The sequence below is a fragment of the Aplidium turbinatum genome, chromosome 9, assembly GCF_918807975.1.
Source record: "Aplidium turbinatum chromosome 9, kaAplTurb1.1, whole genome shotgun sequence".
Classification (NCBI taxonomy): Eukaryota; Metazoa; Chordata; class Ascidiacea; order Aplousobranchia; family Polyclinidae; genus Aplidium; species Aplidium turbinatum.
Window position 1 is genome coordinate 27,391,567 of NC_137480.1, and position 27,670 is coordinate 27,419,236.

At 38.5% G+C, this 27,670-nt stretch overlaps 1 protein-coding gene across 1 annotated transcript in view; it reads left to right on the forward strand.

Moving 5' to 3' along the window:
- Positions 1 to 12,453: 12,453 nt before the first annotated feature.
- LOC145777591 (DBH-like monooxygenase protein 1 homolog) overlaps positions 12,454 to 27,670 on the forward strand; it is a 48,267-nt gene continuing 33,050 nt past the window's right edge. Inside the window, exons 1-7 of the mRNA XM_082589012.1 lie at positions 12,454 to 12,538; positions 13,120 to 13,272; positions 13,622 to 13,712; positions 14,505 to 14,686; positions 15,008 to 15,085; positions 21,396 to 21,500; positions 22,039 to 22,141. Coding sequence (XP_082445138.1) covers positions 12,458 to 12,538; positions 13,120 to 13,272; positions 13,622 to 13,712; positions 14,505 to 14,686; positions 15,008 to 15,085; positions 21,396 to 21,500; positions 22,039 to 22,141 — 793 coding nt within the window. The 5' untranslated portion in view covers positions 12,454 to 12,457. The remainder of the gene's footprint in view (positions 12,539 to 13,119; positions 13,273 to 13,621; positions 13,713 to 14,504; positions 14,687 to 15,007; positions 15,086 to 21,395; positions 21,501 to 22,038; positions 22,142 to 27,670) is intronic.

A 27,670-nucleotide genomic window follows, 5' to 3' on the forward strand; every position in this document is an offset into this window, starting at 1 on the left:
TAATATATGTGTTTCAAGCAGATCAGACCACAGTTTCTTTGCTACCGAACAATTCTTTTTTATGCCGTCATCTCTATCTGTGTACGGCTTTCCTCGCTTACAATCTATTGAGCTGCCTCAAAACTAGCAGCATTGGTGTGGGGCATGGGGCTGTTTTCCATTTATTGAAAGCTTCCTTACTCTGCTCCGATCTTTGCATAAGTTCCAATACTACTGTCACGATTTCTTTCTATCTCTTACCAGGAAAAAGACTTGGAAAGGTTCAATGACGTAGTTTAATGGGTTAAACCGAAAAGCAGTCAATTAAATGTCGAATAATTCTACTAGCGAAATGATAATCTGACTTCTTGAAGAACTTTAACGAACGGCTTCTCAAATAACTATAATTTCTGCATCAACTACCAATCCACAACTCATAGCACAACTCTCATAACCAACTCAATAATAATCATCATAATACTCAGAATAATAATAATCTCAGAATAATCAGAAATACAAACTACACCACTATGTATAGTTGGCTGTTCAGTCCAGTAACTTCGAGAAGGTTACATCATAAAGAACCATCGTTCGGTCACGTAGCATTTAAAAGGTAAACAACAGAAGTCTCTAGAAGGTCACGTTCGCAAGAAGATTCTTACATAATAACGATTTCGCAATCGGACATTTACTGATAAACAACCTTATGACGTCATGACAAACGACGCTCAGAAATCATGAAAAACAACAGAACCTTCTAGATTTGCATGCTTACAGATGATTCTAGAAATACGTTACATAATACAAATTTCTCAATCAGAGGTTACTTCAGGTCATAACCGATAATAACACAACGCACCAGAATTCCATAATGAAAATAGCACATTCGTTGAAGATACAAAGCAAGCCATCGCGAGGCATTTGCACCTTGATTGTGACAACTACCTACTTTAACTAATCTCCAAAATGGGATAATGTGCAGCAAAATTGATGCTCTATGGCTGTTCTGACAGTGCCTTTTGAAGTCACTTATTTTGGGATTTTTCCCCACATAGGCTATTAAGCATGCAGATATGCCAACATCATTTGCATTGAATGCAAAGTTCATGTTTATGTCCAATTGTCTATGTTGAGTAACATCTCTGTTTTCACCTAAACTTTTCTCTTTTTTCTTTGCGCATGGCTACTGATAAAAAAAGGTATGCTGTTCAGTGTTCACGCCAAAAGCTGTAAAGTTTACAGGCCTTTAGCATTTAGTATAGCATTCAGACAGTGTAAACTGACCAGATAAAGTCAAAACTTGAATAACAAATTTGTAAAAAAAAGTATATTATTTTCTGATAGAGTATCACTCGATCAGAGTTGGCTCATTGCTGCATCATCTTGCACAACTAGTAAACGCTTTGATGACGTTTTTTTTCTATTTTCATTATCACAGTCGAACGTCAGTCAGTCAGTCAGTCAGTTCATTTATTTGTCACAAACACAAACATGAAAAGAATACAAAGTATACAATAATCGGTTGTGTGTCATATGACGAGGAGACTGCGAAAAGACCAAACGGTCATCTAGTCAGCAGCCACCTCAAGCTAGGTGATGTAGGCCTAAATAACATATACGTATACAGTAAATACACAAACACATAAACAAAAAAATCAAGCATTTGGTGATAAAGATAGGCTACACATGTTTTCATTATGCAAAAAAGGAAAAAAGGAAATAAAAAAAAAAGCAAACAAACTAAGCAGGTTTACCATGCTACTGAATGAATTAATTGTGAGTGGAGTTTAAGAGATATTAATCGACAATTTTAATCAGTAAAAAAGATAAACAGCAACATATATATATATATACCAAAGAATTCTATTTGAATAAGAACGCATAGGCTATACAAAATCATATCAAATCTGGAAGGAGCCGCTTCAGAGGAGCTAAAGAGCCGCATGCGGCTCCGGAGTCGCAGGTTGCTGACCACTGTCTAGAGGAAGGAGGTTTTTTTTGCAGCTTCGATCTTGCTGCACGTGCTTTTTATGTGAAGTCAGGTAGTATAGGCTCTTTGCAATCTCGAGTTTGAAACAAATAACCCATGTCTGTTGACTTATCCATTGAAATTGTTGGTTAAGGGACAGACCAAAGCTGTCATAGGCCCAGGCGAGGTAAGGTACGGTACGTCTTATCTAATGTTATGTGAGATTCAAACCACGAAATCGAGCAGTGTGTAAGGGTACTTAACGGCATGGCGGAGAGCACTTCTTGCATTACTGTGTTGGACGACTTCCATGCAATGTCAATCCAGCAGTCCTACAAACCTTCTTCAGAGTTGATAGGAAGAACTGGGAAAAAGATGGCAAGCCCAGAGGACGCGATGAAATACTTCTACCATCCCTAGTCGTAATGCGATTTGTCATCAGTATTGTATGTTGGTTTATCCTTTTAGTTTATTTCTACTTCAATTTGGCTTATTCTGGTCTTTTTTGTTTAGCTTCGTTGGTCGTAATGCGATTTTTCATCAGTATTGTATGTTGGTTTATTTTTTAGTTTATTTCTGCTTCAATTTGGTTTATTCTGGTCTTTTTTTTAGCTTCATCTAGATTATTTTTAAAAAAACCTAGATGTCAACACTGCCGAAGACAGTCGCAGTGAATGCTAAAGCGGTATCGCATGATAGTCGACTGTAGGCTACTATGTCCTATAATACAATACAAAATGTTTTCGATATAAGTTAAGCAAATTGGACTGTTGTAATCTACGAAACTAGCCTTCGGCGATGGGCTTCGCAAACCCCTCCTGGCATACAGGCATAAACAACTAAATTTGTATAATGCTGGCTGAAAGATGCGTCTTCATTATGGATCCCTTATAAATTTGCGCATTCACTAGCAACCAAGCCTATCTCGGCTAGTTTGGTTTCCACTAAGCTCGACTCCGACTGACGTCATATCACTAGGTGGCGTTGACGAGTTTGCCACTTCCAGGTAGCGTGAGAGAGAAGCGCTAGAGAGCGTAGGAAAAGGGTCGGTTTCTCGGCTTTGGGCCTCAATTGTAAGGAAGTGAGTTTTTCAACAGGTACCGGATGTATTGGCAATGGATTCTAGCCAATGTTAATTCGATCGTGCAGTTGCACTTTAAACAAAGGACAATTTTCTCTATGAACCGCCTGACTGCAGTCATTATGACCTTTATAGCATTCAGACAGAGATTTAACTCTTGCTTTGAACATTGTTAGATATTTACAGAAGAAAAAAGAGTAATGGCAGGGCTGGGAATCGAAACCGCGCCATACAAATGACTGTTCTCTAGCCCCTCAGCCCTAACCCCTCGGCCACGCTGGTGACGTCGAGAGGCTCAATTAATTTACTTTCTAGCGTGCATGAGTCACATGATTGCAATCAGCTGATTTTAAATGTTGCCTTCTGATTGGTTAATAAACCTCACCTGCTGCACCGACCTGCAGGTCACAAACACGCTCACCGTCATCATCACTATGTTCCTTCCTCGTATTGAGGGTTGGATACAATGCGCTATTGTTCTCGATCATGAGCTTTTCTTGCTGCACTGACCTCAATGAGAAGTACAATTTGTCCAACACCGGCATACAACCTCACCCTGTGTTGTCTCAAATATACAAAAGACAATGCATTTAATGATTGAATGGTTTTATACAAACAACATATTGTGACATGCAAACGATGAGGGTTTATGGTTTTGTCGAAAACGTTTACATTGACCATGTTTGTTGTTTTTGTATTATTTTAATGATGTTACTCAATCCTACTAATTTTATCACTTTGTTGCATTAAAAAAAATCCTTCAGTTTTCATCTCAGATGTCGAAGAGAAACGTTTGCATCAAGCTAATTGATGAAATGCACTTGCATAGAAAAGTTGCGACATATTAGGCGATGTCTCCTACAATAATGTGTTGTACCATTATTTGATCACAATCGGATGAGCACTCTTCCTCAACGCCATAAAACAACTATGACCCGCACTGCATTCATCACCACCACTGCGTCTATGAGGGAAAGAATCGAGAGAGAAAAACTATTCTCATGTCATTTAAACTAGCAGGAAAAGGGGCAGTAATTAATCAAGTTGTTTACACCGAAGATATGTAAATAACATCAGTTCTAAGACACGTTGGTCAGGCTTACAATTTGTCTTGGTGGAAAGACGGGTCTCAGACAGTCCCCGTACATAACCAATAATATTCTTGCCAAGCGAACATTTCGTGAACATTATAGTCGCATTGTTGTAGCATGCCATATGTACCTAGTGGATGCTGTGGACAAATCCGAAGGAAGCAGTTTCGCAAAGGGGCAGAAAACATATGTAACGAATAATTTCACTAAAGAAAACATTCCATATGTTATCAGTAGCTCAAGAAAATAAACTAGCCTGGGAAACTGCCCACAACACTGCTAACATATAGATATCTGTGAAGAAAGGAGCGTTCTTCCGTAATAAAAAAAAAATCTCCACAATGTGTTTTAGTCTATCGTTCACAACCTTAGTTCTTTCGGCAATTTGTCCATTCGGCAAAATATCTTTCGGCAAAATGTGAAAAATGCAGTGAAAAGTGTTACAAGGTTATGCAAACCTATTAACGCTGTTGTTGAAGATCTTGGAATAAGTGCGGCACACTGGACGAACTACACATGTAACATGGAGTGGCAAAACAACACCTCCCGACTCCGTAATTTCCTACCCGACATTGATCCCCACCCTCCGGGAATGTCCCTCGCAAGACTTGCGTGGGTTCGGCTTAACCGCCTACAAACCAGCGTCAGTCGCTTTCCTTCAGACATGTGCAGATGGGGCCTGCCTCCCTCACCGGGATGCGAGTGTGGCGCCACAGACCAGACAGTAGATCATGTCGTCCTCGTCCATGACTGCCCAATCCATCAACCACCACATGGAACGCTTGGACTGAAGGCCTTGGATGACGAGACTGTTGAGTGGCTGATGACTTCATGCCCAAACATAGTCCGGAAGAACAGCTCATACGACGAAGAAGAACTTTAACACATTTGAGAAAATTATCCAAAGTCAATATCTGGTCTAAGCCTCGTAATGCTTACATTAAACTATCAATGCGTTTTTTTTCGATATTTTTTTGACGTTCTTGTTCGTTAACAGTTGCAGCTCCTCCTTTCCTCCAGGACTCTCATTGCTCAGTGAAAGATGGCCCGATATGACTTGAATTGACAAAGCTAAAAACTATTCGGGAATAGCAGGACTTGTTTTTCCACTGTGACGTCACAACCAAAATGAACTCAAGTGGTGTGGGCGTCTTTTCTATAGAAGTTACTATTTGTAATACCCTTACATCATTAGAAGACAATTCAAAGCTTTTTGTTGATTTTTACTTAGCGTTTTGTTTTGTCTACTTGTAGGATGCTGGGATCCCCATCCATGGGCATTGAGTTTTGTTTTAGTAGAATATGAAGATTCCTAATTGGGAATGCACAATAAAGGCAGACAAAGAAAGTTACAGAAACACTTCACTATAAGAAAAAAAAAGCAGTAGGACAACAATTTCTCTGATTTTAAATATATCTTTTTACTTAGGTTATTAAGTAATATAAAAATATAGCCACTGCCCAGTCTGGCATGAAGAGTGCAACACAGCAACTTATTCATGGAATGAAGATGAAGCAATCGGTCTGCTTCTCTCGTATAGAAAAGCTTTTCAAGTGAACCGGCCCCTGTAAAAAAGATAATTTTTTTACTTTATCTGTTGCAGGCGCAGTCATATGAAACGCAAGAACCATAAAGCCCAATCACCCAACAAACAGGAAGCAGCGAAAGTTGTTATCAGTCACATAACTACTTCCCGTTTCCTTAGAGGGATATTCCAATGTGTATAAACTGTAAGTCATGTTAGGAAATTTCGCTAATATCGTGATGTAGAATGCGCATGTGAAGAAAAGGCGGCAACAACAGCTCGATAATTTTTGCTGTCACACTTAGTGAATTATGGTAGAGATCTAAGACTGAATTTTCCCTTGACGTTTTCTATGATCTTTGAAGATGATGACCTCGATGAGAAATTGAGCAGCTAGAGTCCAGGGATGTCCAACCTGCGGCCCGCCTGAGATTTTTATGCGGCCCGCTAGATTATTTTCACTCCAAGAAGTATTTTGAACTTTGAATCTTAGCCTAATTAAAATGTAGGCTACCAGTCAGTTTTTAGGGGCGTGGTAGTAGGCTAGTATAATATGGGAACAAAAGGATTATACATAAGTCCGATTGTATTTAAAGTCCGATGACTCAGTAGAGCAACCACCTTAAAAAGATTTCAATTATTGTTAGGCTTTCCGAAATAAAACAGTTCATGGAGAAAAAGAAACAAAGTGTGAACTTTATAGAAAATGAACAATATTTGAATGATTTGTCTTTCTTAGTTGACATTAAAGAAATGCTAGCTGAGCTCAATTTGCATTTACAAGGGAAAGGTCAGTTGTGTAGTTCAATGTTCGAGCGAATAAGTAGCTTTACCAGGAAATTAAAACTTTTCATAGCACAACTGAAAGCTGGCGCAATTGTATATTTTCGTAGCTTATCTGAAAGAGCTCAAAGACTGTTCTGTAAACTATGAAAAGTATGCTAAGTTATGTGAATTACTGGTTTGCTTGTAGAATTGTAGAGTTGGTTGAAGAATTTGCAGTCAGATTTTCTCACTTCAAAAAGATTGAAATTAAATAAAAATTATTCAGTGACCCAGTTTCATTTCAGTGTGATAAAGCGTTGCTCGAATTCCATCTTGAACTGATTAACCTGCAAAGTCGAGAAAGTTTGAAAACTGTCCACAGTGAACACACTCTTCTTTTATTTTATAAAGAATTTACATTCATGCAATGATCTGAATTTATTAAATTAGTTAGTTTGTCCAATTAGTTAGTTTGTTAGTTGTTCTTATTTTTAAAGATAAAATTAACGGTTTTCAATTGTTACTTTAGGTACCCATTTTTCTTGAAATTTAATAGGTTCTGCGGCCCATTGAATTATTTCAAGTGACAATGCGGCCCACTGCAGTATAAAAGGTTGGACATCCCTAAGCTAGACTGATAGATCTGAGCAATAATCAAAGATTGCAAGTCGGATTTAGCCTACTGTTTTCCAAACTCCTGTTTAGGGGCCAACCTTCGTCTAGACTCTAGAGGCCCAAGCATATTTACTTCGTGCAGCATTTTTTCGGATTGTAATTTTACGTGTAGCCTAACATTTAATATGCTCAAATATAACATTTAATATGTTTTAACTTATTCAAAGGACCTTCTGATGATCTCCCTTTTAGGGTGAAACAGGCTGTAGAGTAGAGGTCTTAGATCAGGGGTTCTTAACCTGTGGGTAATCACCCACTAGTGGGGAATTTGAGGATTTCAAGTGGGTAATTTGAAGTTGGGTTTGTTGTTCTATCTGTACTCCAGTGGTTCTTAAACGGTGGGAAATTTCCCACCAGTGGGAAATTACTGAATATCCATGCAGTGGGAAATTCTTTCTCGTCTGGAAGTGGGAAATTGTTTTAAGTTTTACTCGAATATCCAAGGAAGTAAATCTGATTAGTTGGTCACAAAAGTAATATTTTTTAACAAACACCGAGTCCTAGTGCATTGTTTTACAATTCATCTGGAATCAGATTTGCGTTGTGCAATCTCAAAAATAGAGCCTGACATTGACTCGATCGTCGTTGAAAAGCAAGAACAAAAATCGCATTGACATTAATGGACAATCTTTAATGTTATTCTTCTCATTGAAATTGTTCTTTTTGTTAAATACCATTGTGCTTTGGGATATGTCACACAGGTTACTAGGATTCATTTTGATTTTTCAGTCTGTTTTAAAAGTATGTGGGGAATAGAGGTTTATTAAGTAGCGGAAGTGGGTAATGAAAGAAAAAAGGTTAAGAACCCCTGTCTTAGAGAATAGTCATTGTATTTGATGTAATTCGCTCTGCTTGACTTTTTGCTTGGCATTGAGCATTTTTTGTTTAACATTTCATATATTTTTTTTCCAATTTTGAAAAAAATTTTCACTCGCTTTGCTAATTCGACCACATTTTTTTTAACCTAACTACCGACCTCGGGAATGCACAGTTTCAGAAGCGGATTAAGGAAATGAAAGTAAACATTGCTCACTTGAATAGCCTAGTTAATTAACAATTAACTTGTTAAATTTGAGTGTTATTGGTGCTATAAAGTAAAATGTGCCGTGAAAATACTAGAGCAGGGGTGGGCAAGCTTTTTGGACCACAGGTCCGTTAACTTTTTGTGAGATTAACAGATTTTCTAGGCTAGCCCTGTTGCCAGCTACGACAGATCAATCATGTGATTAAACAAATTTGCAACAATTGTTTAACTGTGACGGAACAATAAACCGTAGATAGACCCTATACAACAAAATTTTAATAAGATGAAATGATTGTGTGTGCATTAGAAAAAACATAATAATGAATTGGGTTAAAGCACTCGCTTCGTACAACATCAGGCGGGCCAGATTAAATAAACCAACCTAAAAATGTTCCAACCTAAAAAGAAATAATTAGCCTAATAAAAAAAACAATAACACTTTGTGAATTCCGCTATTCGCACTTGCATCATCTTTGAAATCTGCACATGCACACCAGAACATATACTTAGTTACTAAAAACATTAACAACTTTGCAAAGCTCAGAGAAGATATGCTCCATGGCATAAGTACAGTTCACACCAACCTTTCCAAACCCACCTCAAGCATATTTCCGAACTGTTTCACATATCAGCGAAAAATAAAATGTTTGTTTATGCAATGGGATGACCGAGCATAACAAGACAACAACAATGTGTCGATTGATGCTCATACAGCCACTGTTTGATTTACAATAATGTTGATGATGAATAGAACCCGCAATAAGTGTCGTCGGAGTGCTTTCCTGGCAGGGGTGCGGGAAGTAGGGGTGCTCAAGGGGATGCAGCCCCCCTATAGCAAATTCACCCCCCCCCCTTGGAGTTTTCAACAATTACTTCAGCCCCCCTACAAAATTCTTACAATTTAAGGTAGGCTACATTACATATTTTCAGAAAAATTTTGAACAATAATTGCTACGATGAATCGAGTTCCTGTTACGTGTGGTCGCGCTCATCATTCGCAATAAAGAGTCGTCAATCACAAGGAGCTATATCTCGCAGTAGCAGTAGACCAGTCTACCACCCTCCCTACTAACACGGCTGTCCATCGTTTATTGGACATCGTTCTGCAATATCTACATTTCATGCTGTACTTCTGAACATTACAATAATACATGATATTGCTTTGTGATATCTGACCGACATGACAGAAGATAATGCAATGAGAGCAGACGCACGTGTAAACATATTCGGCTTGGTATATCAAGCACGCACGATGCGGCTTTATTTTGTGATTACCTGCAGCGGCGAAGTTTTTCAGCCTGCAGAAACCGTCGCAAGACAGCTCCAAAACAAGATATCTGCTTCTTCAGCTTTGGAATCAATCACCATTCTCCGCGAACGAATAAAAAATCTCAGAAAAAATGAATCCGTTTCTAAGCTTATGGAAGTAGCGAACGTCTTTGCGTCTGCCAATAACCTAACGACGCTAAAGGATCCCCGAGTGAACAAAACTCGATTTCGAAACACAGAGGAATCGGATATTTTGTCATCTGCGGGAGAAGGAGCTTGGAAACGGCAATACATCGAAGGCCTTGATTTGGTTCAAATTGAGCTTGATCGAAGATTCGACCAGGCGGATCTGCTTACGGCAGCCAACAGAGAGAAGGCCCTTTTGAGCTGTGGAAACGGTGAAGAAAGATCTGATACTGAGATCAGCTTACCCGATGCCATCAGAAAAGATCGCCTACAAACGGAACTTACTTTGCTCAGCGATGTTATGTGGAAAAACCGCGAACTCCGTTCAAAAGGTTGCTGAGATACTATCGCAACTACACCCTCAAACACGAGACCTTTTCAAAGAAACGCGAAAATTCGTGGAGCTCTGCCTTTGCCTCTCGGTTTGAGCTGCATCACCAGAACGTTCTTTTTCTGCTGTAGACGCCTGAAAACATGCTTGAGAAGCTCAATGACACAAAAAAGACTTACTCATCTTGCGTTGATGCATGTCCACCAAAACACTGTCGATGTCAAAGAACTCATGACACAGTTGGTCACAGCGGTAAACCATAATCTCTTCTTGGGAAAATTTTAACATAAAGTTCCCGAATCCGTTCGTCTGTATATAATGACCGAAGAAACACACACTTGAACTTCTTTTCAAACAGTGTATTCCTGTAAAATTAGCCCGCGGCTACCGAAAACGAGGGGGTGCAACACCTACACCACTTAAACTGTCACTACACAACAGATTACTTGGATAAAAGACGGAACTTTTGTCCAGCTAGCAAGCACTAAGCAAACAGTTAAATGTGCGGCCAACTTTCAAACAATCATTTTACAAATGAACAGAATAGATAGCAATATCTCAAATTCACGTATGCAGTACTGTGACGCAATAATGAAAGACAATTATGAAGTCATTCAACAGGTGTTTAAAGCTGATGTAATCCAATGTATTCATGTTTAAACAGGTTTCAAACCGAAACAGGCCCAAACAGGTCCAAACAGGTTTAAACAGGTTTGACACAAGTCTTATTAACGATGGTGGAATTTTGGCACATTTTCTAGCAACTTCCATGACGTAATATTCAGTAGACTTGAACTGTTTTTATATGACGTTTGAATAGGTGAAAATTGTCGGGAACAACAGTTCATTGAGAGAACACCTGAATCAATCTTCGGAAGCGTGTGAAAGCTCATTTCCACAAACCGTCCTTTCCATATCACTTCCGAATTTGATCGTTTTCATTTTAATTTCCTGAACAGCAGCTGCTTCGTTGTTGGTGCTTTTCAGTTGTTGACTCTCCCACATAAGGGGGTCTGGGGGGCGAAGCCCCCCAGAAGCTAACAACACTATGGCAGCTTCAGCACCCCCTAGAGAAAAATAGTTCCCGCGCCACTGTTTCCTGGCCTTATGTTCCAACGAGTTATCGGAGGAAATTGCAGCAATCACAGGAAGCACTTCGTCATGGAGAAACGATCATTCATGTTCGTTGCACACTGCACAGATGTTCAGATACCAGAAAATAGAAGCATTTAATTTGATTACTACTCAACTTCTAGCAATCTGGTGTGTTTTATCTGTAACCAAATTGTATTGTATGCTGTCACAATAACAAAAATATCATGATAATGCTATCACAATATGCAAGGTACAGTATAATGATGCTGTCACAATAGACAAGGTATAACCAGATAATCCTCGGCTACTCGACAGATTTTGATTCTTCCACTCATCCCTGTCTTCTTGTTTGCGCTTCGTTTCGCCATATTTAATCCATTTTATCTCAAGATTTCATGTTCTTATTTTGTTTCTCTTTATCTTCCATGCAACTGTGTTACTTGTTGATCCATCATGTTGAAGAGTGCCACTAATCAAATGGATGTTGCTTCTTATTATTTCAATCAAAAATCAACTTTATTGGACATCCCAGTGGACTCCCAATCAAAGTCTTCATCATGTTATATCGCATTCGGCTTTTGAGCTGCACTAAAATTCTATTTTTTAAGAACTTCTGATATTTTCTTGTCTCAATCTTTGATCTGATTTTGTTTTCATCCTCCGTGAACCTTCTTCCAAGATGCTTAACGTAACAAACGTTCAATGATTCTGCCATCTCTTCCTGCCTCGTTCTATTCTTGGGAGTGTGGTGCTAAGAGACAGACCTCAAACCATGTCGACGACTGTACCATCCATGAGACGGAGCATAATGCGTGTCATGGATGCTGAAATCAAAGACTGGTTTCTCTCAAGAATAATTCGATTTGCACAAGGTCAGATAGCCTAACCCTAAGGCATATTCTAAGACTCCAAGTGAGAATGGACACAGAAACTATCTAAAGATTGAAGAATTTCTAATCCAAAGCAACCGGTTTCAAATTTTTTAAAAGAAAAAAACTTTTTACAGAATTTATTCATTGCTTGGAAAACCACCATGTTAAGTTTAGTCTTAGCTTTGTGCTTGGTAAGCATTGTCGCCGGGGATATCCCCCCAACCGAAAATTACACCACCTTTGCCATATTGGATCCGAATTCCATGGTGAAGTTATATTGGAAAGTCGAAGACTTCACTATCACATTTGAGGTAATGAGACAATGTGATGGTCCGTGGTACAATTCCTGGTGAGAGAGCATGAACTTATGCTTCAACATTATGCTTAACTTTTGATGCTTGTTAAGGTTTTGTAACCTTAATTTTAAGGTTTAAGTTTAAACGTTTTATGTCAACTTAATGCAGGAAACTTGCAACATGATTTTGTGACTTTGAGCTCTTATGTTCCGGAAGTTTAGTTTGACAAAAATTTATTTTCATTCAAGGAGCTTTTTTTACGTTTCAGCTCCACGTTAACACAACAGGATGGGTGGGAATGGGGGTCTCCCCGAACGGGGGCAAGGAGGAGTCAGACATGGTGGTGGGATGGGTGAAAGATGGAAATGTGTATATCACTGTAAGATGGCAGTAGATAATTATAAATTTCATAATTCTCAGCCGCTAGGCTAGTTTTAGACAAGGACCTTTTAAATTAACGGGTTGGAAAGGACAAGAAAAGGTGAAAATTTGACCCGCAGTTTGCAATCAGATTGAACCCACAGACAAGGAGGCAGCTTATGATGCAGTTTTGAAAACAAACCTTTGAAAACCTTCATGGCTGGCTTCCATCATAGACTAAACTCAAAATGAAATAAGCAGACGTTTACTGTAGTTCAATAATATGATACGTTGTTGTAATGTAAACTACGCCAAATTTTACGAAATGTTTTAGGTGTTAATTCGCATTTATTCCGACATTTTGTCAATCAGACACGACTGACATTTTCACCTGAATCACCTTGTGATAGTTCAGCTTTGTTTATAATGGAAGAACGTATCATATTTTCAAACTAAACTTTTGTTATGTCTTTTTGAAATCGTTTCATGAATTTATTGCTCCGAGACTTTCTTGTTAGTTGTTAGTGAGATTTGTGATCATTGACGGAAAGCCTTCCGTTTATTATTGTAATTATGATCAAACAAGCCCTTCGCTCCCAGGATCGACATGAAACGGATTACAACGAGTACCCTCCCAAAGATCCCCAACAGAATGTGGAATTGCTTGCAGGGGAGGAGAAGGATGGATGGACAATGATCAAGTACAGAAGACAGCTTGCCTCCTGTGAGCCGGGATACGATCTTCCTATAACTGTGAGTGCTTTGTGATATCACTGTGAGTGCTTTGTGATATCACTGTGAGTGCTTTGTGATTCATAAACTTATAAAGTCGTTTGAATCTGTTTCAGTTTCAAAGCAGAAGTTTACATGTTTGTGAGGATTGAAATATTACAATTGACTGAAGCTAACAGACTGTGTCAACTTTCATCCAACAAATGTTCGAACCCGTTTCGAACGATATGATCAACGACTGGCTGCTGTCAAGTAGTCTACGAATCTATGCTGGCCCCCACTGAAACAAATCGATTAAATTCTGCTGCAGAACGTAACAAGCCATCGGTTCTTGGTCCTTGTGAAACATTGTATTTATTCAATTATGCAGAAAGACACAATGAAGATAGTTTACGCCTTTGGAGACAAAGATCCAGAAGGTGACAATCTTGATGAATTCGATTATTATCAAAGTAACAGAGGTAGGAAAAAATGAAAGGAATGGAAAGAACGGTTGGTTTGGTTTTTGAATCTTTATCCTCGGACTGACAAAGCCTCGATAGGGGATTCCTGGTAATTTCGCATACTTGTAGAGGCTCTTGAAGCAGGGCCGGTTACCGAGATTGGCAGAATGAAGTTTTCGATTGTTGAAGTGTTGTTACCGGGGAATTATTCCATCCATTAGGTGCCGTTAAATGGAAAGCAGTTCTTATAATGCGTTGCTCAATCGCACACCCCGAGAGTCGAACCTGCGCCGCTTGATAATCTTTTGTTTGTTGGATTTGTTGGTAGTTCGATTGGAGAATGCGAGGAAACTCTGTTGAAGACGCACGATCAACAACGAAATGAAGCGATGTATTGTCGCTCGTCTCGGTATTTGACAGGAAGTTTCACAATTGAAGATTGTCCGGTGCACTTTGCCATGCGCAGTGCATACGTTGGCACGAGAGATTTTTGATCGTAGTTTTTTAGAAGGCTTTTCGATACTTTCAAACCAAAGTGATGCACAAACTGCAGCAGAGTAATTCTGTTTCATAAAATTGATTCAAATTCATGTCGGGATTACATAAACTTTATGTTTATTTTGAAAAGTTTTTTATTACTTGGAAAGTTTCCCCGCCCAGGGTTGTCCTTAAAAAAACATTTCCAATAAACTTTACCATATTTTTCCTTGGTTGCTTTTTTTCCTGTAAAACTACGTTCCGTCCAGGTAGTATTAAATATTTAGTGTGTCTCCCCCTGTGTCGCTACTTAGTCATATTTTCTTGTTCAAGGAACTAAAAGTTTGATTCTTTTGGATGCGGAACCTTCGGGGTGTCCGGAGTTACCCGAAGGAGAAATCCATTCAAGCTTTGACCTTTTGAACTCAGATTTTGAAATTCCATCAGAGAAAACTTATTACAACTGTAGATTGTTCAAGCTCCCGACATTCACCACCAAGCAACATGTTGTCAAGGTGAGATGAGAACAATCCTCTTGTGTCGTCAATGAACACAGCTCTCGATGTGAATATCACGTGGTGCAAGTATCTGTATGTTCGCTTCAAATCACTGACATTGAGATGAATTATTTCTTTTGTAATATTTCGGGACATTTGTGCCGATAAAAGTTGTTCTTTTACAAAATTTGCGTTAATTTTACAACAAAAAATAAATATTTATTTTCCTATTCATTATGACAACACATCCAGGTAACTTGAAACTTGCACCCCCTCAAGTAAAACTAAACTTTGGGATATTTACAGATTGATAAAAGTTGAATTAATTTTGCTTTGCAGATCGAACCCATCATCACACCAGGCAATGAGCGCTTTGTCCACCATATGGTGCTATACCAATGCACCAACGCTGAAATGGTGAGACATTGTTGGAAGCAGTGTGGGCAATTTAATGTGGAAAGTAACCACCCACACATCATTGGCCAATCTTTAAAATACTATGTGTTTTTTTATTTTTATTTTTTCTTGCCTTCAATCGCACTGCAGTATATAACCTGGTGAAATTTTATTTTGTATGTTATTCGCTCTGAGGGTGCGCATTGTCATGGTGTGCGAAACGTCAGTGAAGCAATAAATCAACCTGTTTTGTTGCTTTTACTTTCACTTTCATCAGATGAACGTTGCAACTAGTGCAAGAAACGATAATTATCCTGATGAACACCCAAACTTTTCAGTATTCTTCATCTGTGGCAATGTGGGATCTATTGTAAACTTTTGGTTTTTGATTTTTTTTCAGTTTTAAGTTCATCATCATCATCATTTTCAGCCTGTGAGAGCCCACTGCAGAGCGTAAGCCTTCCCCTTTTCATGCCAATTTACATCTAGTTGGTACCAATTGGTTTTATTGCATTGTTTGTCAATGTCGTCCCTCCATCTCACTTTTGGTTTTCCTTTCTTTCTTTTGGCTTCTCGTGGTGTCCATGTTGTTAATTTTTTAGTCCATCTACTATCCTGATATCTTACTATATGACCTGCCCACACTGTTAATCAAAAGGGTGGAAACCTTGGGGTGGAAATTTCCATGGGTGGAAATCTCTCGAGGCAAAGGTGGAAAGCGAAAAGAATGGTGGATATTTCCACCGTTTAGTATTCAATCCACCCTAAACTGTGGAAATACACACATTTTTAACAACGAGGGTGGAAAGGCTGAGTTGGAAATTATTGAGGATGGTTATTTCTCGCAGCAAAGGTGGAATGAAGGAAAGGGTAGATTGTTCCACCATCTAAAATTTGTTCACATCACAAAATAGAGATACTTAATGTATAGCATCAGTAGCTTTGCGGTAATCATTCTTTTTTTTAATTTAAAGTAAATTTTAATGCAACGTTATATGATTTCTTGCGAATATGAAAAATTTGGAATATTTTTTTTGCAAATTAAACTTGATAGAGTTCCTATTTCTATTAGCGTTCAGCGTTCCTAGCAATTGAATTTGAACCACGAATCTATTGGAAAATATTTTAACTTATTTTTCATGTGTAGGGTACGATCATATTTTGTCAGTGGTTCAGGTTTTTGACAATGCTGATTGCGCGTTTGGCTCACCATCGGAAACAACAAATACAGTGATGCAAAGCAATAGACTTTGACAAACTACTTGAATTAAGACAGTCAAAAATAGTTTTGCGGCATTATAAGGATTGTGAATTTATGTAAATATCGAATGACTAACTTTGAACTTACAGAATCGACCAAAACAAATATGAATTGCCAAAGCCTAATGTTCACCATCCCTATGGAAAACCATGTTCTGCTGAAAAACATCAGCTCAAATCTCACAAATGTTGTCAGTAATCTGCTTTGGCCCAAACAGAGCCCGTGATTTTTATGACAGAACCACATAATAGCTGTTCGACACTTAGTCTACTTTGACATTCAATCCAAGCCACAAAGATGAAAAGAATCAGACCCCCGACCCTTAGGCTAGGGAAGAAAGTTTTTACAAAGAAAATAATATACATTTATTATAACGATTTCCTCATGGGACATGCACGACTTGAAGAATGATGTTGCAAACAATTTTTCATTTGTAAAATGACGATCAGCGATCACAAACTCCGAAACACAAGCGAGATTCACAACTACTTTCAACGATCCGGCAAATCGTTTTTTTCGCCTCCCGCAGATGAATTGATATTAGAAAAACTAGACCATAGATGCACAGAGCAACACTGCAGGCACAATTGTTGTTGTGAAAACTCGATTATGACGTCACTAATTAAACTTTGATGGGACAATATGACGCGTTGAAGTGAAGTACAAAGCTTTAGAATGCGGCGATGCGGTATGTCAACACGAGGAGATGCAAGTTAGCAGAAGAACTTGGCTTGTTTTGATAAAGGAAGACAAAGGCCATGAGTTAATCCTTTGCCAAAGGGATTATGACGTCACTCGATTCAGTTGGACTGTCAAGCACAGCGGTTGTCCGAAATACACAATTACGTGGAGAGGCGGAGAGCACATAATGCTTATGTGAACAGCATGAAGAGAGTATTCGCTTCTTGCATCGAAAATATAAAAAATCGAATTCAATTGAGACATTACGGCGAAACAAGTTATAGAAATGATCAAAATGGAACTATAGGAATGGCTTACAACAACTTTTATGAAAACCTGGTAAGTGAATGTCTTTTATTCATTGAATCTGAAATAATTGTATAAAGTCGTTTTTGTCACTACGTTTACACAATTGTTGATCAAATAGAAAGTTATAAAATTCAATGACAAATGGAAAACTTTCATACGAAATATTCTCGTGACAAACTTAGTGCCAGTGCTCCTAGATGAGTGCTAAGAAGATATCAGCAAAGCAGTAGAGCTTGTGATGTCCCTCAACATGTGTAGGGTTTTGCTAAACCTTTGATTTAGCTGCTCCGGAGTGTTTGCCTGACTGCTTGAATGTGTTTGTATTTTTATGTCGTGTGGATAGGTCTGTGATGGTTGTAGTAGAGTATTTGCAAATATAGATTTCGTTGCCGTCAGCTGAATCCCAAAATAAAGTTAAACGTCGGTTGTCATTTGTAACAGTCGAGAATTTATGTAAGCTTTATTTAAGCTTTTTAATATGATGGTTGAAACCCCCGTCATTACATTCGATGTATATTTTGCAGGCGGCAAACTTTAGTCAAGTTGGTGGCAAAAATGCAAGCGATTGTATCAGTCGACTTATGTCAAGTATTATTATTGTCACAACACAGTTCAAAACATGTCGAGAACAAAGAAAGGAAAAAGATCGTCCGACAATATCCGCAAGTCCAAGCATTCGTTTGATTCTATCTGAAAAGGTCGTAGTTGGTGAGTAGCCTACTGATAAATGTTTCTACTACGACTAAATGATTATGTCATAACTATGCCATTTTGCTCTTTTGAGTAATGGATGATGTAACTGTGATGAGTAATGTATAAAAATATCTTAATGGCGTATTTTTTTTTTTTTTTACTATTGAACTCGCATTGCTGTGAACAATGAACATAGCTGTTAGTATGTAGGCAGTTATATAGACATCATTTGGTTTATAAGAAAGTTGTGATAGAAAACATTTCGTTCAGTTAAAATACCAGGTCAAGAAATCAGTCCTTTCTACGTTAATTCAACATTCACAAACGTTGATTTAATGTAGAAACGTCTGACTTTTTAATTGAGTCTTTTTTGATATCTCTTCTTTGCTACGCATAATTGTCTGCAATGTTCAAAAGGCGAAATGAAACAAAGGTGAGAGACAGACGCATGCAATCAAAACAAAGACAAGTGCCTGTAACCCCAGGCCATAATCTTATGTGCTAGACATCGCACTCCAAACAACCAAATTTTGCACAGCTGGGCTTCGTTAAAACAGAAGAGCAGACAAAACGAATAATCACACTTCCCAATAAAGTGTGAAACAAACATTGAGGCAACAATATTTTCGATAGGAAAAACGCAGTTAGTATTGTAATGATAAATCTAAACAACTTTTGAAATATCGTTTGGTCATCCGTCGGCGACTGGCCTTTCCAAGGAATGGACGCTGACAAATTATTTTGGCTTGAGAACAAAACTAAGCAACGACACAACATTTAACATTGTGAAAGCAAAAACGACATAACAATCGTTCTCGGCTATGCATCTAGTAGGCCTAGTCCTTATCAAGCCTTTAAAAGACCTTACACATTGAATAAGAAATACTGAAGATTAGACAAAAATATACAACAGGATAACACCGAAACTATATGACCTAATCTGAACAATTGAGAAACTGCTTTATCTTGCACACATATGAAATGAGTATTAAAGTTACAGCTTTAAAAAAAACGTTTTGTTTTGCCTGATTGAAGATGAAATTAAAAATGAAATGAAATGCAGATGAGATGATGAAAATTGAATTTTGAATTATTGAATTCTATTGAATAAATATTTTATTAATCAGATCATAAATAGTCTGTTATTTTTCGTAGGTCGCATTTCGCTGCTGAATGCTTCATTGGCCTGCCACTTTTATACTGGCACGAAGTTGTTACATTGCCATTAATTCTACTATAGCTTATTTGTTCGTGTGCCATAGAGATGGTAGTGTGCCACAACTACACAATTCGTTGGCATCATATAACTCAGACAGCAAAATTTGTCATTTTTAGAATGATTGAACGTTTGCAGACGTTGAATCAATGTAAAAATGACGGGTTTTGCTGTCTGGGAAGTCTATACCTTTTCAAGCATAATCAGTTTTACCATAGGCCTATCAGTCTTATAAGGTGGATCAATGCTAATGTTACATCTTGTTTTACAGGATGACAATTTCAGCTTGAAAAAAGTCACAACTCCTTATCCCATTCTCCAGTCAAGCACATACACGGGATTTTCTCTATACGTGCACAATCAACTGCTATGCCATATCGAGGAGCCTGAAACTGCAGTGCTTCTGCTTTTGCACACATATTGGATATTTGATATTAACTTTCCCAAAGAAGTCGCCAAAACGTTACAACTTTTAAGTTACTTGTGTGACATTTCCGTTGCAATTAGCACACTTGTGCAAGCTTTAAAGGGGTACTAAAGGAAAAACCTGACTTGGCGATTTTCCGCGTTCTTTGTATTTAACATGCTACCATAAAACGATTTTCAATAAAATTTTGCCCCATTGCGGTCTGACCACCATTGTGCGCGTGCTTTTGTCAGAGATTTCAAAACGAGATTGAGCCTGAGCAACGAAGCGTGCGACTGTACAGTTACGTCACTACAGACTATAGCAATCAGCTAATCGCGCAATAATTGTTACTGCGGGCGATTTGACTGTAGGCTATGTATGTATGTACATCAAAACATCAGATTTCAACGTCAAAACAGCAGACAGTTTGCTCAAAACATCAGATGTGGTTACGTGGCTTTTGTTATTGCTGTCTGTAGTGACGTATTCTCGAGCAGTGTTTGTACTTTTTGGTCATTTTGAAAAAAATGAAAATAAATGAAACACTGGACTTTGGGCCATGCCAGCGCCATTGAAAACTTTTTTTTTTCGGTAATTGTTTTTGAAATGTATTCTTGAATGTTCAGTTTACTGATTTCAATGCTTAATTCCGATTTGAAATTTTCATTTAGTAGGCCTTTAATAAATCAGTTTTGAATAACAATTTGGTAGTGCTGGTGTAAGGCAGTGATTTTCAACAGCTGTTCCGTAAGAAATTTATTAACTCAACTGGTGTTCTATGGAACACCAGTCGAAAATTAAAATCACAATAGCTTTGCGTTTGTCTTTCTGCAATTCTTGTCCGAATATCAACTTTGTGTTCATCCAAACAGGCCCAGATATCACATTGATAAAAAGTGAATAAATTAAAAGTAGGACGAAAAAATACAGGGATACGGAATTTTTGCGATAAACAAACGGTTTGAATTATAGAGTGGGTATTTTCACCTCAAGCAAAAGGAATGAGGTAAAAATAGGACCATCCTGAAGGGTGGAAATTTGGAAGGCCTGAGAGTGCATGTTGCTGAGGTGGAAATTTCCACCTTAGACGAATGGTGGAATTTTACACTTTTGTGATGGAAATATCCACCCTATAAGTGTATAGGGTGGGTGGAAGTTTCCACAGTTTAGGGTGGATTTTGCTGGGGTGGAAATCTCCACCCTTGGTCAAGGGTGGAAAAATCCACCACTTTTGGTGGAAAGATCCACCCTACAAAGGCATAGGGTGGAAAACAGAGACCACCCCTAGGGGTGGAAATTTATGCACCTTTTACGTAACAGTGCAGGACCATTTTAGTTTCTTGATTGTGCTTAATATATCTCGTAATTTCGTTTAATTTCTGATCCATTTGGCAGTCTTTTTATCTCGCCATGTTAAACCCATCATGATTCGTTCATGTGCTCTCTGCATAGTTCTTAATTTAAGTGTTAATTTATTTGTAAGGTTCCAAGCTTCTGCACCATATGTAGCGGTTGGAAGGATGCATCGATCGTAGACTTGTTTCTTGAGGGAAAGAGGCAGTTTTGATTTAAATATCGTACTTGCTCTTCCGAAGGCTTGCCATCCAAGTGATATTCTTCTTTTGATTTCATCTTCTTAGTTTTAAGTTTTAAGTTAACTAAGTGAAAAAAATAATCAGAAAAATTAAAAAATTTCAATAGTCTTGTTTTGTCGAGTGCTTCATTCAAAATTTTGTAGTTCACATCAAATTTGATTTTCCAGCACAGCGAAAACATTGGAATAAACGTCCGTTGCTACAATAGCCACATGGAAGCAGACTTTTGGAATTGTCTCGTGGGCTTCCACGGTTGGGCTACTGGTGGAGGGGTAAGTCGGTTCAATAAAGGTTGTATGTTAAAAGGTGTCATAACTACCGATGAAACTTGTGATGTCATTCATACAATACATCATGACGTTGTAGCAACATCGGCTGAAGTTTACATCTAACAATCCGCTCCAGCCACCTGCAATCCTCTTGAACAATTCACCCCAGCCCCATCAAATTCTCTTAAACAATTCACTCCAGCCACATGCAATCCTCTTAAACAATTTGCCCCAGTCACCTCCAACCTTCTCTAAAAATTCATCCCAGCCACCTGCAATTCTCTCGAACAATTCACTCAAACTACATGCAATCCTCTTAAACAATTTTCCCCAGTCACCTCCAACCTTCTCGAGCAATTCAACTAGGCCACATGCGATCCTCCTGAATCAAATCACAGGTAGAAACTCATGATAACGTTAAACCAACCTAGATAAGACGTTGGCCGATCAAATACTGACACGCCCCGATAAGGTTATGGACCTCACCCGCTGTCTTGTAGTTCTGAGCAGACCTTGTTATTTTTGTTTTATTCTTGTTTAGGCGTTTTACTTTCCTGTTAAAGCGGGGTTTCCCCTTGGTGAGGAAGACTCACCAAAACACATCAGGATTGAAATCCATTACAACAACCCAGAAGAAATATCAGGTAAAGTTTTTGATGAAATCACGATCAATAACAAAACAAAACGATGCGTCATTTGACAAAAATTGTGATAGAAGAAAGATTTGAAGAATACGATTGCGGGATCTTAGTTATACATCAAACATATTCGTGAAACAATTTGAGTAGAAAGGTAACTTTTTTTAACCATAAACAGACATAATAGCAACAACACTACATTTAACATTATAAAAACAAAAACAATAAGCTAACGTTTTCGGCTAGTCGTACAGCCCTTTTCAAGTCCATAAGAAAAATATTTTTTAAAAGATATACTAAGGAATCATAAACTATCACAGCAAAGATATGGTCAAATCTAAACATGTTTAGATTTGACCGACATGTTGCCGACTCACTTTAAATTCATCTTCACGCGTCAATAAATCAAGTTCTGCACTGTTGGCACGGCACAGGTTGGTCTTCACTATGACTGTAGGCTACTTCAAGTTGAACCTAGATGTACAAGCACAAAACCTAAACGCACTTGACTATTGAAATGATGCATCAGATGCTATAGGAGTTATTGTATTGCTAAATGGTGTCTGAATATGGTAGGCACTTTAACGTATTGCAATTTCCCAAAGCAGTAACGCAATCATGCGTGGCATATGACATCACTGATGTTTGAAACCACCTAATTGCAGCCAAACATTCTTGTTGCACTTAGTTCAGTTACAGAAGAAAAAAGAATAAAGACAAGAGGTGGGAATCGAACCCAAGCAGTCGAAATGACTATGTATCTCTTGCCCAAACTCTAATCCTCTATGCTACGCCGGTGACGGCGATTCGTTCACTTAGCTTAGTTCAGGCCTACTCAGCTGGCGGACCGCGGTCCGAATCCGGACCTTCTGGGTGTTGAAGGTGGACCTCGGGCTTCTGGAAGAAGAACTTCATTGCCATATTTTAAGGCCTCTTTAAACAGATTTCCATTAGGGAAAAGCAATTTTTTGTGTTTATCCAAGGAGCTGGGGGCTTCGTCCCCAGACCCCCCAGCGCTTTGCCGTCTTTTCTGATGTGTGATCCACACAGCTACAGTACAAAGAAACACAATACATTTTTTTTTATTTTGCTTTGTTTGTGTCAGACAAAGATCCCAGTCGTGCTACATACTAGGAAAATACTCATAAAATAGAAAGAGGAAAAGGCGGTAATGCGTTGAAACAAGGTAATATGCCACTGATACACATAAATCACAATAAAACACATGTGCTAAAAATTGAATGAAGTTTATTCAGCATCTAGCCCCCTGAAGAAGTCACTTGTGTCTGCTTGACAAACCGTCGGAATAAATGCAGATTATCACTTTATAGATCTTGTGATAATTTAACTTAGTTCGCACCAGAACAGTGTAACACGTTATTGAAAAACATACAAAATATTTTTAATTTAAGATTGATTCAGGTGTTCTCTCTATGAACTGTGTCATGAGTTCTTTGACATCGACAGTGTTTTGGTGGACATGCATCAACTCAAGATGAGTAAGTCTTTTTTGTGTCATTGAGCTTCTCAAGCATGTTTTCAGGCGTCTACAGCAGAAAAAGAACGTTCTGGTGATGCAGCTCAAACCGAGAGGCAAAGGCAGAGCTCCACGAATTTTCGCGTTTCTTTGAAAAGGTCTCGTGTTTGAGGGTGTAGTTGCGATAGTATCTCAGCAACCTTTTGAACGGAGTTCGCGGTTTTTCCACATAACATCGCTGAGCAAAGTAAGTTCCGTTTGTAGGCGATCTTTTCTGATGGCATCGGGTAAGCTGATCTCAATATCAGATCTTTCTTCACCGTTTGCACAGCTCAAAAGGGCCTTCTCTCTGTTGGCTGCTGTAAGCAGATCCACCTGGTCGAATCTTCGATCAAGCTCAATTTGAACCAAATCAAGGCCTTCGATGTATTGCCGTTTCCAAGCTCCTTCTCAGGCAGACGACAAAATATTCGATTCCTCTGTGTTTCGAAATCGAGTTTTGTTCACTCGGAGATCTTGAAATAATTCAATGGGCCGCAGAACCTATTAAATTTCAAGAAAAATGGGTACCTAAAGTAACAATTGAAAACCGTTAATTTTATCTTTGAAAATAAGAACAACTAACAAACTAACTAATTGGACAAACCAACTAATTTAATAAATTCAGATCATTACATGAATGTAATTCTTTATAAAATAAAAGAAGAGTGTGTTCACTGTGGACAGTTTTCAAACTTTCTCGACTTTGCAGGTTAATCAGTTCAAGATGGAATTCGAGCAACGCTTTATCACACTGAAATGAAGCTGGGTCACTGAATAATTTTTATTCAATTTCAATCTTTTTGAAGTGAGAAAATCTGACTGCAAATTCTTCAACCAACTCTACAATTCTACAAGCAAACCAGTAATTCACATAACTTAGCATACTTTTCATAGTTTACAGAACAGTCTTTGAGCTCTTTCAGATAAACTACGAAAATATACAATTGCGCCAGCTTTCAGTTGTGCTATGAAAAGTTTTAATTTCCTGGTAAAGCTACTTATTCGCTCAAACATTGAACTACACAACTGACCTTTCCCTTGTAAATGCAAATTGAGCTCAGCTAGCATTTCTGTGATCTCAACTAAGAAAGACAAATCATTCAACCATTTTTCATTTTCTATAAAGTTCACACTTTGTTTCTTTTTCTCCATGAACTGTTTTATTTAGGATAGCCTAACAATAATTGAAATCTTTTTAAGGTGGTTGCTCTACTGAGCCATCGGACTTTAAATACAATCGGACTTATGTATAATCCTTTTGCTCCCATATTATACTAGCCTACTACTACGCCCCTAAAAACTGACTGGTAGCCTACATTTTAATTAGTCTAAGATTCAAAGTTCAAAATACTTCTTGGAGTGAAAATAATCTAGCGGGCCGCATAAAAATCTCAGGCGGGCCGCAGGTTGGACATCCCTGGACTCTAGCTGCTCAATTTCTCATCGAGGTCATCATCTTCAAAGATAATAGAAAACGTGAGGAAAATTCAGTCTTAGATCTCTTCCATAATTCACTAAGTGTGACAGCAAAAATTATCGAGCTGCTGTTGCCGCCTTTTCTTCACATGCGCATTCTACATCACGATATTAGCGAAATTTCCTAACATGACTTACAGTTTATACACATTGGAATATCCCTCTAAGGAAACGGGAAGTAGTTATGTGACTGATAACAACCCTCGCTGCTTCCTGTTTGTTGGGTGATTGGGCTTTATGGTTCTTGCGTTTCATATGACTGCGCCTGCAACAGATAAAGTAAAAAAATTATCTTTTTTACAGGGGCCGGTTCACTTGAAAAGCTTTTCTATACGAGAGAAGCAGACCGATTGCTTCATCTTCATTCCATGAATAAGTTGCTGTGTTGCACTCTTCATGCCAGACTGGGTAGTAGGGTGGGCCGTTTTTTACTCTTTTTTGAAATTCAAAAACGGCTAGTCATTAAAAGTGGCACATGCATGACAAAATTACGTGTGCAAAATTTTTTCGGTTTGGGGGTGCATCTTCTGCCCCCGCAGGGGGGTCAAACTTTCAATTTTTTGAAAAATAAGGAGAAATTTCACTTTCCGTTTTAACATAATTTTGTGTAGGCTATAATTTTTCTACTAGCTATTTATAAATTGTAAGTGAGAGGTACCCAGAACTTTCCTATGTAAAGGCATGTTCGAAGCTTAAGGTTTACTGCCCCGCATCGACGACCAAAATGCTGAATTTTCACCAATTTGAGATGCCATTTTGTCATTGCTCAATAAACAAACTTGTCGTAAAAGGACGAGATGATGTTAACGCTGTACGCTCATTTATGTTCTGTCCATTAACTTTGCAGGATGATACGAATGAGGTACGAACAACAGTACATATTTATGATAAAGAGTTACAAAAAAAATGAATAACCTTTTGAAGTCAAATTCTAGAGGTGGGCCTAAATTTCAACAAAATTTGGACCAAATGAAAGAATCTGCAAAGTAAAAATATTTGAAATCGAGCCTAAGTGTTCCAATTTTCTACAATGTACTTGCCCGCAGGAAAATCGTCTCCCTGTTACAGAACAAAAGTTCTTTCTTGATCAAAGAACAACTCGCATAATGGTGATTGATAAACATGATAAATCGGCCACAAAATCTAATTTTAAACCTTTTCCGAGGAGAGTCGCAAGATCAGGACAATTCTGTTCTTTACGTGAAGACCCAGGAGCAGGCACAAGTAGCGCTTTGGTTAAAACACCTTTAACTTATTCAAGCTCCGAAACTTTGTCATCCAATTTAGTAGTATTTCAGTTTAGTAGTATTTGCTGAATCATGCAATCGTACTGGTATTGCAGATAGGTCTGCAGCACTTATTGTTTCATCATTTCTGCAAGATGCGGGAGTTGTAACGGATAGCGAATCTCAATCAGTCATAGATAAAAGCAAAGTGAGAAGAGCGAGAAAAAAATGAGGTTTACAACTCAAATGGAAAGTAGGCCTATCATGTGCATAAATTTGCAAAGCATATATTTTGATGGCCGAAAAGATTAAACCATCAAACAAAATGAAATTACTGGGCGACTTCGAAAACATTTCGCAGTTGAAGAACACATTACTTTACTTGATGAGCCAAGTTATCATTTCATTGGTCATTTTACTGCAGCCAACTGATCTAATGTGTCAATAGTTACCGGGATTCTTGAATATCTTGGATCCAATAAAATTAGCTACGATAATGTAATGGCAATTGAATGCGATGGAATCAACCGGACTATGTTTGGGCATGAAGTCATCAGCCACTCGACAGTCTCGTCATCCAAGGCCTTCAGTCCAAGCGTTCCATGTGGTGGTTGATGGATTATGTTTGGGCATGAAGTCATCAGCCACTCGACAGTCTCGTCATCCAAGGCCTTCAGTCCAAGCGTTCCATGTGGTGGTTGATGGATTGGGCAGTTCCATGTGGCGTTTCATGTGGTGGCTGATGGATTGATTCGTAGAATGATGGAAATTAACTAGATGGATAAAATCACTAACGAAGAAGTGTGGAGACTCTCTGGGTGCACCCCTGGCGTCCTCATCACAACTATCAAAAAAAGCAAACGACATTTATGAAGTCATGAAGTCATGAAGGCATGAAGGCATGAAGGCATGAAGGCATGAAGGCATGAAGGCATGAAGGCATGAAGGCATGAAGTCATCAGCCACTCGACAGTCTCGTCATCCAAGGCCTTCAGTCCAAGCGTTCCATGTGGTGGTTGATGGATTGGGCAGTTCCATGTGGCGTTTCATGTGGTGGCTGATGGATTGATTCGTAGAATGATGGAAATTAACTAGATGGATAAAATCACTAACGAAGAAGTGTGGAGACTCTCTGGGTGCACCCCTGGCGTCCTCATCACAACTATCAAAAAAAGCAAACGACATTTATCGGGCATGTCTACCGCAAACGCGGAATTGAACACTCGGCAATGATGGGGCGGATTTCCTGGTCATAGGCACCGGGGACATCCACGTTTGGATATCTTCAAAAATCTTTCAACATGGACAAACCAA